General features: G+C 41.3%; 1 protein-coding gene across 7 annotated transcripts in view; it reads right to left on the bottom strand.

Annotated features, from left to right (window-relative positions):
* The window catches only part of nlrx1 (NLR family member X1), a 145,900-nt gene that overhangs the window by 108,269 nt on the left and 22,039 nt on the right, over positions 1–15,592 (bottom strand). For all 7 annotated transcript variants that reach the window (XM_047390769.1, XM_047390771.1, XM_047390768.1 and 4 more), the window contains one exon: positions 8,316–8,369. In XM_047390769.1, the coding sequence (XP_047246725.1) occupies positions 8,316–8,332 (17 nt within the window). In that variant the 5' untranslated portion in view covers positions 8,333–8,369. The remainder of the gene's footprint in view (positions 1–8,315; positions 8,370–15,592) is intronic.

Genomic DNA, 15,592 nt, shown 5'->3' with positions numbered 1-15,592 from the left:
GAAGAAGGAGTCCTATTGGCTGTTTTTGGCTTGTGGGACTCCTGAGGTGGCTGAAGGGTACCGTGAGGCCAGGCGAGCCGCGCCCCGGGATGCAGAAACTCGGGTCTGGGAGGAGTTCGGTGAGGCCATGGAGAAGGACTACTGGTTTGCCTCGAAGAGATTCTGGCAAACCGTTCGGCACCTCAGGAGGGGGAAGCAGTGCTTCGCTAACACTGTTTATAGTGTGGGTGGGGAGCTGCTGAGCTCGACTGGGGAAATTATCGGGTGGTGGAAGGAGTACTTCGAGGATCTCCTCAATCCTGCCGTCACGCATTCCCTGTTGGAAGCAGAGGCTGGGGACTCGGGGTTAGACTCTTTCATCACCCAGGCTGAAGTCACTGAGATGGTTAAAAAGCTCCTAGGTGGCAGGGCTTCGGGGGTCGATGAGATCCACCCTGAGTACCTCAAGTCTCTGGATGTTTTGGGGCTGTCATAAGAAGGGTGTGTCCCTTCATAAGAAAGGTGACCGGAGGTGTGTTCCAACAATAGGGGGATCACACTCCTCAACCTCCCTGGTAAGGCCTACGCCAGGGTATTGGAGAGGAGAGTACTGCCAATAGTCGAACCTCGGCTTCAGGAGGAGCAGTGTTGTTTTCGTCCCGGCCATGGAACACTGGACCAGCTCTACACACTCTGCAGGGTACTCGAGGGTTCATGGGAGTTTGCCCATCTGGTCCACTTGTGTTTTGTAGACCTGGAGAAGGCATTCGACTGTGTCCCTCATGGTGCCCTGTGGGGGGTGTTCCAGGAGTATGGAGTCAGGGGCCCTTTATTAAGGGCCATCCGGTCTCTGTACAAGCGGAGCAGAAGTTTGGTCTGCATTGCCGGCACATGTTGGACTCTGGCAGGGCTGCCCTTTGACACCAGTCCTGTTCATAGCTTTTATGGACAGGATTTCTAGGCACAGCCAGGTGCCGGAGGGGGTCTGGTTAGGGGACCAGTTGATTTTCGTCCCATCTTTTTGCAGATGGTCCTGCTGGATCCTTCTAGCCAAGACCTACAGCATGCACTGGGGCGGTTTACAGCCGGGTGTGAAGCGGCTGGGATGAAGATCAGCTCCTCCAAGTCCGAGGCCATGGTTCTCGACCATAAAAGGGTTGCTTGTCCTCTTCCGGTTGGATGGGAGTTCCTGCCTCAAGTGGAGGAGTTCAAGTATCTTGGGGTCTTGTTCACGAGTGAGGGAAGAATGGAGCGGGAGATCAACAGACGGATCGGTGCGGCTGCCACAGTAATGGGGGCGCTGTACCGGTCCGTTGTGGTGAAGAAAGAGCTGAGCCGAAAAGCAAAGCTCTCAATTTACTGGTCGGTCTACGTTCCTACCCTCACCTATGGCCATGAACTTTGGGTCATGACCGAAAGAACGAGATCCCAGATACAAGCGGCTGAAATGAGCTTCCTCCGTAGGGTGGCCGGGCACTCCCTTAGAGATAGGGTGAGGAGCTCGGCCATCCGGGAGGGGCTCGGAGTAGAGCCGCTGCTCCTCCACATCGAGAGGAGCCAGTTGAGGGCCTCCTGGACGCCTTCCTCGGGAGGTGTTCCAGGCACGTCCCACCGGAAGGAGGCCCAGGGGACGGCCCAGGACACGCTGAAGGGACTATGTGTCTCGGCTGGCCTGGGAACGCCTTGGGCTCCCCCTGGAGGAACTGGAGGAGGTGTCTGAAGAGAGGGACGTCTGGGCGTCTCTGTTGAGTCTGCTGCCCCCGCAACCCGGTCCCGGATAAGCGGAAGACGACGACGACGACGACTTTATTCCCAAACATGTCTCTGCATCCCAGATACTAGATTTCCCCTCACCCCCTGACCTATAAACTCCTAAGATCAACACACATTTGGAAGCATGAAGGCCATTCTCATCTATACTCTTCCAGCTGTTTCCATAGCGTTTGAAGCCCTATAAATGTATCATGCTCAGCTTGTTTTTTTGGGGTTTTTTTTAAAGCTAGTGTGATGACATTTCATCACACTAGTTGGCAGCAACATCCTTAACTGGAGATTAATTTCTGCTTCAATTCTGCCTTTGTCTTATGGTAATGCACAAGAAAGTTGTAGTTTTATGAGCAGTACTTGTGTGCTGGTTTGCGTTCTTTTAGGTCTGTTCTGACTAAAATTACTTATTGTAATTGTATTTGCCAGGTCTAAAGATGACCTGAAGGCAATAGGAGTACATTTCTTTTCTTCAGCTCCTATGGGAAAAATGAATTAAGAGCCATCCCTCTTAATGTCACACACACTGTTAAATAAAGTGTTTTAGGTGCACTGCAGTGTCAGTAGATGTACACCAGATTATGTTTTAATATTTTCCCTTTAGTGTTCAAATTTGGCAGAATCTAAACTAAGGAGGTTTTTAGGCTTCTATATTTTTCGGATCTGTTTTTCAGGTCATTGGAAGAACCATGCGACAAATAACAGCTGAGGAAGAGACTGAAAGATGCAACGGTGTGCCCCCTCCTGACATCAATGTCTGATGTTGCCCCTCTTCTTTTTCCCAAGTTGTCAGAAATTCTGTTTACACCACATGTAATTAGGTCATTTTAAGATGTTTGCACATTTCATAAAGTAATCATCTTAATTTTTGATTGTGCATCTAGAGTGTGGTGGAAATTATTCAGTCTCTTGGTTTAGTTTTCATTGCTGTAAAAACAATCATGGTTCATGTAAATTGGTTTTGTTTACAAAGAAATATGAAAAAACTTTGTGTCAATGTTATATTAAATTTAAATTGAGTAATACCATTTGAATAAAAATATTTAATGAAACCTAAGTGCCTGCATGCTCTGTAGACATTTGATTTGACCTTGACATTGAAGAGGTTTATTTGAGGGAAAAAAGGCCAATTTATAACGACCATGATCGATTTATGACGATAAAAGCATAATCCAACCAAAAGGGTGAATTCTTTTGATACAAATATTCAATTCAATTCAGTTTTATTTATATAGCGCCAATTCACAACACATGTTGTCTCAAGGCACTTCACAACAGTCAGGTACATACATTCCAATTAATACTAACAATTGAACAGTGCAGTCGGATAGAGGTGATAACTTTTTTTTCTTAATAACCAAGTTTGCAATCTCGTAAAAAACGTACACAGAAATTTGTTCTTTTAGATGCTTCTTGACAAAGTCACATGGCCAGTTATGGACACTGATGATGACGAGGACTGTGATGCTAAGTCAATGTGCCGCATCACAAGTTTTCCCAGAACATTCATTGAAACAGGTGTGGAGGGTTCAAATTGAATAATGCATCGTTAATAAATGACTCTACACTATAAAGTTGATATTGAAATAAAAACTGGATATAACATTTTTCATTCTGTCACAGTTTAGCTTCATCAGATACTCTGGCTCAACTGCTGAGATTCTGGGATGGCTGGGAGGTGCTTCCTTTAGAACTCAAGGTGGGGGGATTTTTCCTACTTCAGCAACGTGCTTTGAGAGACTGAAGCTCCCAGCTTGTATAAAATCTATGATGAAATTAAGGAAGCACTTACATCTGCCATACACAATTCACACTTTGGATTTGTTTAAGTATTCAGTGGCAGATGCATTTGGTCTTATGTCCAGGAGGCCATGCCAATTTAAAGTTCAGTTGTGTAAATTTGTTTTAATTTTTTTTAAACACATTTCAGCCCTTGGAGACATAATGTCAGTTGGACAATGTTGTTTATTAAAAAGCCCTAGTTAACAAAATTGCTTAGTTCTTCAGGCGTCATTTAATGAACAGACTTAAACACATTCTCTTATTTTCAAAAAAAAGCAAATGTACTTTCAGGTGTACTTTTTGACCTTCAATCTAAACAAAAGGTCTACTTTGGATCAGCTAAAGATATTCTTGGAACAGGCAAACTGGCAACTTCTTTATCTGAGAGCCGACAGGGCAGCTAATAATATCTGGAACATAATATCTACACTGTTGCTCCATGATGAGTGTGAGGCCCACTCCAGTCAGTCTCAGATTTCATGAACCTACATTAAAGGTAAACATAATTATCATGTTTTTGTCATGTTAACGTTGATTAAACACCACTGCTTAAGCTAAAAATCAAAATTTTTACTAGAAAATGCTGAGACAAGTGAAAAATGGTTTAAAGACTCTTTAACCTCAGCAGGATCCACCATGGTGCCTTGCTTGGTATCTAGTACAGAGTTGCAACAGCAACTGATTCCTTTCAGTTCTAAGACTATGGGAGTTCCAACAATCTTTAAAAGAGTCGAGATTTTGATTGATTTGTGGGAAAAAGATGCGCTGTAGAGCATAAAGGTGGACTTCACTATCTGTCAAGTGTTTCCTGATTTTCCAAAGTGAAAACCTGATAGAAGAGGTCTAAGGCATGCTTGTAAACATCTCTCCACATCCTCTCTATTCTGTGATAAAGATTACATTTATGATGTTAACACGTTATGTATATCTTAAAGACTTAAAAACTTGTACAATAGGAATTGTATTTATTGCTGATTGTGAAACCTTCTGCCTGTAATGTGAGAGTTCCTTCCAGCTCCTCTGTTTATGATCATAAATTCTGCCACCTTTACGTTTTCCCCTTCCTTATCAGAACGTACTCTACACGGTAGTCCATTCTGTTCAATGGCTGCATCAGCATCAAAGCAATATTAATTATAACAATAAGTCAAACAAACTAATTCAGCATATTACACTCAAAGAAGATTAAGTACATTTTAAAAATGTAATGTGAGAAAATTCTAAGTAGTGCTGTGAAAACATTCTGACTAAATGTTGGGAGGACAGTCTTTAGATTTGTTTGGCTGAAGTCTCATGCGGTTATAAAAAATGTCCATCACGATGTGCACTCACCTGTTTGATAATGATGGTTAGCTGAAGGCCCGTAGCTGCTTGCTACCAGTGGTAAACACAGCAGTAACCATGGCAACTGTTAATTATTTTGGCATATTGAAAGAGCTAGAATGTATCAATATATAACAGAGAACAGTGTTTATCTATGACATTTACATTTGTGCACCATTTATGTTCGGCTAGAATATGTTTCCTCTGCTCTCTCTATGGGAAGCCAATCGTGCCACAAACGCCACTTTTACCACGCGTCTGGTTGAAAGGTCACGCAAAAAAAGCTGTTTTATGTAAGGACGCCGTAAAATATGGCAAAAATCCTATAAAAATGTTTTAAGAGCACCCACAGAACACCAAAAAAAACTGCATTTTTCTGGTCACTGAATGCTGTTTTTATACGTCTGACAGTGTTCAGTGTCCTGACAAAATGCTGTTTTGTTTGCCGCTTTGTTACTCTTTTTACGCCGTCTAAAATGCCGTTTTCTCAAATTAAGCAGGGCCCTACCCACACACTTCTTATCCAAATAATTTAAACTCCAGCCACCCAAAAAGACAAGTAGAACTGCAGACCCCACTAATTCATAACAGATCAACTGTGCTGAAAATAGGTCTGATGTTTTTTCTGATGGATTTCATATACTTTGCAGCACTCAGTGTCAGTGGTTGCTTCTGTAATCATCTCAATATTAATTTTAATGTCTTTAAAGTAAAAAGCAGAGAAAAAACACAATAACTGTCTGAAACAAATGAAGATCGACATGCAATTTTAAATCCGAGTTGTTGCTCTAATACTTTTCTCTTCCACCTAGATGGCACTTGCATGGGAGCTTTGACCGCGGCGTGAACGGGAGCTTTGCTCGGCGTAGCGGAAAACCGCCCTTGCGCAGCGCAAGCCATTGAAAATAATGGGTTTGCGGATGCATGCGTAAATACAGTAAAGACCAAAAGTTTGGACACACCTTCTCATTCAAAGACTTTTCTTTATTTTCATGACTATGAATATTGTAGCTTCACCCTGAAGGCATCAAAACTATGAATTAACACATGTGGAATTATATACTGAACAAAAAAGTGTGAAACAACTGAAAATATGTCTTATATTCTAGGTTCTTCAAAGTAGCCACCTTTTGCTTTGATTACTGCTCCACACACTCTTGGCATTCTGTTGATGAGCTTCAAGAGGTAGTCACCTGAAATGGTTTTCCAACAGTCTTGAAGGAGTTCCCAGAGATGCTTAGCACTTGTTGGTCCTTTTGCGTTCACTCTGCGGTCCAGCTCAGTCCAGCTCACCCCAAACCATCTTGATTGGGTTCAGGTCCGGTGACTGTGGAGGCCAGATCATCTGGCGCAGCACCCCATCACTCTCCTTGATCAAATAGCCCTTACACAGCCTGGAGATGTGTTTGGGGTCATTGTCCTGTTGAAAAATAAATGATGGTCCAACTAAGCGCAAACCGGATGGAATAGCATGCCGCTGCAAGATGCTGTGGTAGCCATGCTGGTTCAGTATGCCTTCAATTTTGAATAAATCCCCAACAGTGTCACCTGCAAAGCACCCCCACACCTCCTCCTCCATGTTTCACGGTGGGAAACAGGCATGTAGAGCCCATCCGTTCACCTCTTCTGCGCCGCACAAAGACACGGTGGTTGGAACCAAAGATCTCAAACTTGGACTCATCAGACCAAAGCACAGATTTCCACTGGTCTAATGTCCTGGTCTAATGTCCATTCCTTGTGTTCTTTAGTCCAAACAAGTCTCTTCTGCTTGTTGTCTGTCCTCAGCAGTGGTTTCCTAGCAGCTATTTTACCATGAAGGCCTGATTCACAGAGTCTCCTCTTAACAGTTCTATAGATGTGTCTAGTGCTAGAACTCTGTGTGGCATTGACCTGTTCTCTAATCTGAGCTGCTTTTAACCTACAATTTCTGAGGCTGGTGACTCGGATGAACTTATGTCCGCAGCAGAAGTGACTCTTGGTCTTCCTTTCCTGGGGCGGTCCTCATGTGAGCCAGTTTCTTTGTAGCGCTTGATGGTTTTTGCGACTGCACTTGGGGACACTTTCAAAGTTTTCCCAATTGTTCGGACTGACTGACCTTCATTTCTTAAAGTAATGATGGCCACTCGTTTTTCTTTACTTAGCTGCTTTTTTTCTTGCCATAATACAAATTGTAACAGTCTATTCAGTAGGACTATCAGCTGTGTACTGTATCCACCTCCTGCACAACACAACTGATGGTCCCAACCCCATTTATAAGGCCACTTATAAATCCCACTTATTAAACCTGACAGGGCACACCTGTGAAGTCAAAACCATTTCAGGTGACTATCTCTTGAAGCTCATCAACAAAATGCCAAGTGTGCATAGCAGTAATCCAAGCAAAAGGTGGCTACTTTGTAGAACCTAGAATATAAGACATATTTTCAGTTGTTTCACACGTTTTTGTTCAGTATATAATTCCACATGTGTTAATTCATAGTTTTGATGCCTTCAGTGTGAAGCAACAATATTCATAGTCATGAAAATAAAGAAAACTCTTAGAATGAGAAAGTGTGTCCAAACGTTTGGTCTGTACTGTATACGAACGATTTTTGATCCTTTTGGCATGCCATATTTTAGAGCGCAGACGGTGCGCACTCCGTCCAGCGTCAGAACTGTGATAGGTCTAAAATATTTCAACTGTGACGTTCTCCTCTAAGGCTAGCCAGCACAGTAATGCCACAAATCGCTCGGCAATTGTTAAATTACCATAAACTTATCTTTGAATAATGCTCAAACCATTTTGTATCAGCTAAGTTACAATAAATTCTGACCCTACCATCTGAAAGTCGCAGCAGAAATCAAGACTCATCAGACCAGGCAATGTTTTTCCAATCTTCTATTGTCCAATTTTGGTGAGCCTGTGCGAACTGTAGCCTCAGTTTCCTGTTCTTAGCTGACAGGAGTGGCACCCAGTGTGGTCTTCTGCTGCTGTAGCCCCCCGCCTCAAGGTTCGACGTGTTGTGCATTCAGAGATGCTCTTCTACATGCCTTGGTGGTTATTTGAGTTTCTGTTCCCTATCCATCAGCTCGACCCAGTCTGATCATTTTCCTCTGACCTCTAGCATCAACAAGGCATTTGCGCCCACAAAACTGCCACTCACTGGATATTTTCTCTTTTTCTGACCATTCTCTGTAAACCCTAGAGATGGTAGTGCGTGAAAATCCCAGTAGATCAGCAGTTTCTGAAAAACCATGCCATGTTCAAAGTCACTTAAATCACCTTTCTTCCCTATTCTGATGCTCGGTTTGAACTGTAGCAGATCTTCTTGACCCTGTCTACATGCCTAAATGTATTGAGTTGCTGCCATGTGATTGGCTGATAAGAAATTTGTGTTAACGAGCAGTTGGACAGGTGTACCTAATAAAGTGGCCGGTAAGTGTACGTATCAATACCTTTTAAAACTATATTACTCTTTTTCACTTACCTGAGCAGAAAGCTCATCCTTTTGCTGTTCTGTTTCTTTTGGTCAGAAACCTTTCTGTAATGAGGAAAAATAGAAAGATCAGATGCAAAAGGAACATAATACAAGCTTATCTGTGCATTTTTTATGGGTGTGTGATGAAAATGTTTTAGAACAAAATGGTAGATCTACCATAAACTAATATCTGATAACAATACCCCCTCAAAATACAGGTTAATGTTCCAGAAATAGCAGTAAGTAAATACTGTCATAAGACATATATCACATGTTCAGATCTGCCTGCCTTAAGGAAGATCTAGTAGTGCCAAATGGAAAAGGCCAGCCACTCAACATGTTTTATAAGCAGGCAGTAGCTCCTAGAAATCGCGCATGAATAAGTACATGAATAACATTACTAATGACATTTATGCTGAACTCTGGGCCAAAGTCGAACTTTTCCACAATGTCCCAGTTTTCTCCAAGAAACATACTGTAGCAATTTAAATTTATACGCCAACAAGACTGAAGTAATTTTGTTTGGATCAAGTGATAATGCAGTGTTTCTCGTTCAGATCTAGATAGCCTACGGCTTTTTGTTACATTGCATCTCAATAATGTGGGGTTATATTTGACTGAAATTTTACCTTTGAAAAACAGATTATTTCAGTTGTGCAGCTATCCTTTTTTAAACTGAGGCTTTTTAGGGATGTCACATTGTCCCTAAATGCACATCCAGTAGGAGTAAATCCTGCAAGTCACTGATTTGATGCAATCTTTATGTACTATTTGTGCATATTGATGATGATGATTTGTATTTGTTCCAGGACAGTGCACAAGAATACATTGACCTAGAAACAGGAAATATGCATGGTGCCAGGTTGTAGCAAAAGATACAAATTTCCACCTGTAGTCCCTTGACAGGTTGATGTAAAATCAAAACTGTTTTCCATGTAAATGTATATAAGAGAAGAACCAATGAGGACATAAACTAATTATAACATACGTCACTCCTCAAATACGGCAATTATTAAAGACTTCTAGGGATTCACCATTTCTCTATCACACACTTGCACCTATACAATATACACACCTATTTGTTCATACATACGTACACTTATGGACTCACACACATACTTTCCAGATAAACCAATTACACTTTCATTCACACACATTCATCACTGAGTGCAAACCTGTTTTGATAAAAGCCATTTCTTTGTCAATTGTGCAAATATTGAGATACTTGTGCATGTTATATTCTCATTTGTTAAGGTATTCCACTGACTCTAGGCAACAACAGAGAAGACAGATTTGGCAAAAGAGGTCTTACATTTGGAATGCTGCACTCTCCTCTAGAGGTTGCCCTTGTTATTACTCCAGTTGTTTTTTTTTCTCATCTCAGTGTGACAAACCTTAGAGGAGGAGCAGTAATACCATGAAGAAATTTAAAAAGTAAGCAAATGTTTACATGCATAAAAAGGTTGTTAAAATTAAAAATTATTGTATTTGGAAAGAATATGACAGTGGTGATACTGTCTACATTTCTTGTTGTGAATTTTTATTGCGCTTTTGAAGGTTGATTCAAAAGGCTAGTCACACAATACAGAATACGGGAAAAACAATCATGGAATTTAAATACAAATGTGATGCCTCAGTGGTAAGAGATCCTTGAATTAACCTAAAATTTGCCAGAGTAAATTTTAAAGAGTTGCATAATTTTTTACATGATTTTTAAAAGTCAGGGTTTGGTCCAGAGTGACACCAAAATAAGTGAAGCTGTTAACATTTGGTTAACATTTATATAAATGTCTGGATAATATAAAGATTTTTGTCTGTTAGTAAAGTACATTGCAACGGTCTTTTGTACATGTAGGGTGAGACAACAACTTTGTAGCCAGGCAGAAACTTTTTTTCAGTTCACCTGTTAATCTTTCAGCCACTTCACTTATATTTTTTCCATGAGTGAACAGGACAGTATCGTTCGCATACATGATGTTGATATCACATACCAAGGGGAAGTCGTTGATGTATAAACTAAAAAACAAGGGCCCTGTGGAACTTCCATGATGGCATTTTTAAAGGGTGGACAGTGTGTGATTTATTCGAACACACTGTTTTCTCCCACTCAGGTATGATGTTATCCAGTTTATTGTCTGATTAGACAGACCATAATTCGATAGTTTGCTAAATAAAATACTTTGAGAAACAGTATCGAAAGCCTTTTTAGAGTCGAAGAAGAAAGGTCGTACTACCCCTCCTTGGCCTAGGTTTGATTTAATTTCTTCAAGGAAGGAGAAGCAAGCAGTCTCTGTTGAATATGTTTTCCTAAAAACAAATTGCAAAGGATTTAAATAAGCTCTGGTTTCAAGATGTTGGATTACTTGCTTTGCCACAACCTTTTTGTAGACTTTGGAGATGGTAGGGAGGATGGAAATGGGCCGATAGTTATTAACCTCTCATTTATCTCTGGACTTATATACAAGTATAACAATTCCAGTTTTTAATACATCAGGAAATATACAATCTCTGATGGACTAATTTATTATTTTTGTCAGAACTGGGATCAGACTTTCTTTATGGGTTTTTAGAAATAAACTATCCAACCCACACAGGTCTTTGGCTTTGCTATTATGAAGTTGCCCAATAATCTTTTTCACCTTTTCATCGTTAACAGGTGTCAGACTAAAGGTTGATGCATCACAGACTAATGAGTGGGAAAAGCAAGGTGTTGGGAACAACTGGGCCTGCCTCTCAAAAGAATGAATAAAATATTCATTAGAATATATTGCTACGGTCTCAGTATAATTTTAAATGTTGTAATTTATTTTGAGGCGTATGTCATAGCTGGTGTTTTTCTCTTTTCCAAGGAATTTATCAATATTTTTCCGTAACAATTTGCTATGGGATGAAAGGCGTGGTAAGGCGTATTTGTCACTTCCTGTTTTCACTGTTGCACTCTGTGGAATGTTTGGTGTGTGAAGGCTCTCTCTATCTGATTTCTCTCTACTGTGATATCTCTGACTTATTCTAATACATAAGAACATTAAAACACATTTTATGTTGCTGCATTTAACGTTTGAAAACCCTCCGTGTCTTACACGGTTTTTATCATAGTGTTAAGGGGTTGTAGCTTAGCATTAGCTCCACCATAGTTACCCATTCTGCTGTTTCTCTCTCCGAGTCTCCTCCTCTCTCCTGCTCTCTGTGTCAGATGTTCAGTTACTCCTCTGTCTCCTTTAATCATAATGGTACGTATAATAAATGTAGCATTTTTGTAGCTTTGGAGGCGAGGGTGTCAGAATTGGAGGCCCAGCTCCGCGCTGTTGAAAAACCAGCAAATAGCCGAGGCCCCTTAGCCAGTAGCTCCCCGTAGCAGTCCTCCAACAGAGCCCGCGCGGCTGGGGCCTCAGGCCGGCTGCGTGATGGTACGTAGAAAGCATAGTCCTAGATTCCAGCCCACAGGTCACCACCTGTCTGTGTTTCTAACAGATTTTCCCCACTCAGCGACACACCTGCTGAGAAGCCGACTCTGATAACTGGCAGTTTTGTTGTCAGAAACGTGGCACTAGAGACACCAGCGACCAGAGTCAAATGTCTGCCAGGGGCCAGAATGGGCAACATCAAATCCTACCTGAAACTGCTGGCTAAGGATAAGCGTAAATACAGTAAGATTGTTATTCACGCTGGCGGTAATAACACCCGGTTACGCCAATCGGAGGTCACCAAAGTTAGTGTTGCTTCGGTGTGTAAATTTGCCAAAACAATGTCAGACTGTAATTTTCTCTGGTCCCCTCCCGGATCTGACCAGTGACATGTTTAGCCGCATGCTGTCACTCAACTGCTGGCTGTCTAGGTGGTGTCCAGAAAACAATGTGGGCTAAATTGATAACTGGCGAACATTTTGGGTCTTATCCGGAGAGACGTTATCCACCCCACTTTGGATGGAGCAGCCCTTCTTTCTAGGAATCTGGCCGAATTTATTAGTTGTTTAAAACTCTGACAACCCAGGGTTCAGAAGACCAGGAAGCAGGGTCGTAGTTTAACACTCCTCTCTGCAGCGTCTGTACTGCTACCCACCTATTACCCTATTAAGACAGTGTGTCGCGCATTACCAAAATTAAATAGATTAAAAAAATAACCTAAAAGGAGGAAATCATGAAAATCTCATAAAAATAAACAACTCAGACTGAAATGAAAAATAAAACAATTAAATGTGGCTTACTGAACATAAGTTACTAAAAGTAGTCCTGGCTCTGTTGAGCTATCCGTTCCCTTAGCTCTCAGCAGTCATGACTTTATGGCAATCTTTTTAAATAAAACTGATTCTATTAAAAACAAAATCATTGGCATACTCCCGAAGATGATTACTTCATCCTCAGCAAACGAAACAGCATTGGAAGTAACTGTAAAACCTGATCTGTGTTTGGACTGTTTTGATCCTGTGGAGCTTCCTGAGTTATCAGAAATATTAACTTCATCTAAACCTTCAACTTGTATGTTAGACCCAATCCCAAGCAAATGATTTAAGGAAGTGTTCCCTCTGATTTTAGATATAATTAATCTATCCTTCGTAAATGGATATGTACCGCAGGCTTTCAAGGTAGCTGTAATTAAACCTTTACTGTAGCTGTAATTAAATCGTTATTAGAAAGCAAGATGGCGCTGACGATGGCCGGCTCGGACCTTCACTCTCTCTTTGTTTGTGTATTTTGTGTGTTTATATGTTTTTCGAGCCACAGTACTGCGGTCTCGGGCCACAATACTGTGGTCTCACTCAGTAGAAGGGAACTTTTCAACATCAGAGAGTCCTCTCTTGAGATTTTTTCAACATCTTTCATCGATCCGAGGTTCACTGAGCTTCTGGCAAGCAGAGCTGCGGCACTTGATGGGATACTGCGCCGAAAGCGCCGAAGGGGGAAACCGTGCTGGTGCACTGGTAAAACTCTGCAAAACACTGCCTTCAATCCACCTGGCAAATGTCCGCTCTCTAAACAACAAGATGGACGAGCTGCTTCTCCTCACTGGTAAAAACACGGACCTCCGCAGATCAGCGATTCTCTGCTTCACCGAGACATGGCTGAGCGAAAACATCCCGAACCGCGCATTGCTGTTGCCGGACTTCCAGCTGCTCAGAGCGGATCGCAGAGCGGAGCCATCGGGGAAGAAGCAAGGAGGCAGAATCTGCTTTTATACAAACGAAGGTTGGTGCAGAGACATAAAGGTGCTGGGGAAAACATGTAGTCCTGATCTGGAGTCATTTTCCATAATCTGTAAATGGTTTTATTCACCGAGTTTTCCTCGTTTATAATAATTGGCTCATATTTTCCACTGCATGGCTGCACTTCTGCCGCTGAAAAACATCTCGCTGAGCTGATTACAAATCCGACATCAGCCGCTATACGGTGGGAGGTTTTTAAGGCCTTTTCGAGGGGCCAGATGATAAGCTTTACAAGTTTTAAATATAAACAGTCTAGGTTGGAGATGGAACAATTGGAAAAATGAAAGGATACTGAAACGAACTACTTTGCAAATCCTTCTCAACATTTATTTGTGGAACTTAATGAGCTAAGAGCTAAATACAATGTTTTATCTACAAATAAGGCAACAAAAAATATTATGAAACTAAAGCAGTCCTATTACAAACAGGGTGAGAAGGCTAATAAACTCTTGGCATGGCGTATTAAACAGGTGGAAACTGAAAGAGCAATATATACAATACAAACAGATGAAGGATTGTTATCTAGTGAACCTACAGAAATTAATAAGACTTTCTCAAGCTTCTATGAAACTTTATACCGTTTGGATTATACGACTTTAGCTTTTCAAAAACAAAAGGAATTTCTTGATTCATTAGACTTTGCCCCCCTAAAGAAAGACTCTCAGGCGGCTCTTGAGCTTGACCTAGAGGCCGAAGAATTGTCTGCGGCTATAAATAGCATGAAGGGGGGAAAAAAAACCCTGGACCGGACAGGATTCCCATCGAGATATATAAAACTTTTAAAACTAAACTAATACCACCTCTGTTAGGGATGTATTGTGAATCTTTAGATAGCGGATCCCTTCCTCCTTCTCTTAATACAGTAGTAATTACTTTATTGTTGAAACCAGGGAAGACACCTACTTTCTGTGGATCTTACAGGCCAATTTCACTGCTTAATAATGATCTCAAAATCCTTTGTAAAGTATTGGCTAGACGGCTTGATCTCAGTTTGCCAGAAATAGTTCATTCTGATCAGAATGGCTTCGTGCAGGGAAGACAGGGCTTTCACAATATCCGTAGAGTACTTAATATAGTGTTTAATGCATCTGGCTGTATGGACACTGCCATTCTGTCTTTGGATGCCGAGAAGGCCTTTGACAGGGTGGAGTGGCTGTATTTATTTGAGACTGCAAAAGTTTGGTATAGGGGGAAAATTTCTTAGAATGATTCAACTTCTATATGCTGCTCCACAGGCTGTAGTTCTAACAAATGGGTTATTTTCATCACCTTTTGAACTGCACTGGGGGACAAGACAGGGTTGCCCCCTTTCGCCTCTGTTATTTACCCTTGTTATCGAGCCACTTGCTATGGCGATTTGAAAAAGCACCAATCTGAATGGAATAAGGATAGGAGATATTGAACATCGCATAGCCCTATATGCAGATGATGTAATTTTGTTTTGTTCTAACTTGAAACAGACTAACTATTTTACTTTCTTTCATGAATACTTTAGGGATCTTTGCAGGTTACAAAATAAATAATACCAAATCAGTACTACTATTTATGAATGAAAATGAGAGACTCAACCCCCCAATTCATACTCCTTTTCAGGTTTCATTGAAGGGCTTTGTGTACTTGGGTGTGTTGATTACTCCTATCATTGACAAAATTGTCCCAATGAACAACGATCCCTTAACAGATAGTTACAGAGATCATAAACAGGTGGACAAAATTACCTATGTCTATGATCGGGCGCATCAATGTTTTGAAAATGTCAATTTTACCTAAGTATTTGTATTTTTTTCCAATCAATTCCACTTGCTCCCCCACTTTCTTTCTTCCGGTCACTTGAAGGACTCTTCTCCTCCTTCATTTGGAACAACAGGCGTCCTAGGCTTAGGCTCACATTGCTGCATCTTCCATTTGATAGAGGTGGATTACAGCTACCTAATTTTATGTGGTATTACTGGGCAGCTCAAATCAGAGCAGGAATGTTTTATTTTGTGGAGGGCCATCCCCCAGCTTGGGTTCAAATAGAATCTCACTCAATTAATATTCCTTTGAATTTGTATATATATTCAGCCAACAAAAACAAATTAGCCAA

This window comes from Girardinichthys multiradiatus, chromosome 18 (assembly GCF_021462225.1).
Source record: "Girardinichthys multiradiatus isolate DD_20200921_A chromosome 18, DD_fGirMul_XY1, whole genome shotgun sequence".
Taxonomy (NCBI): domain Eukaryota; kingdom Metazoa; phylum Chordata; class Actinopteri; order Cyprinodontiformes; family Goodeidae; genus Girardinichthys; species Girardinichthys multiradiatus.
Note: the sequence above shows the minus strand (reverse complement) of the source record. Positions and strands in the feature narration are given on the sequence as shown.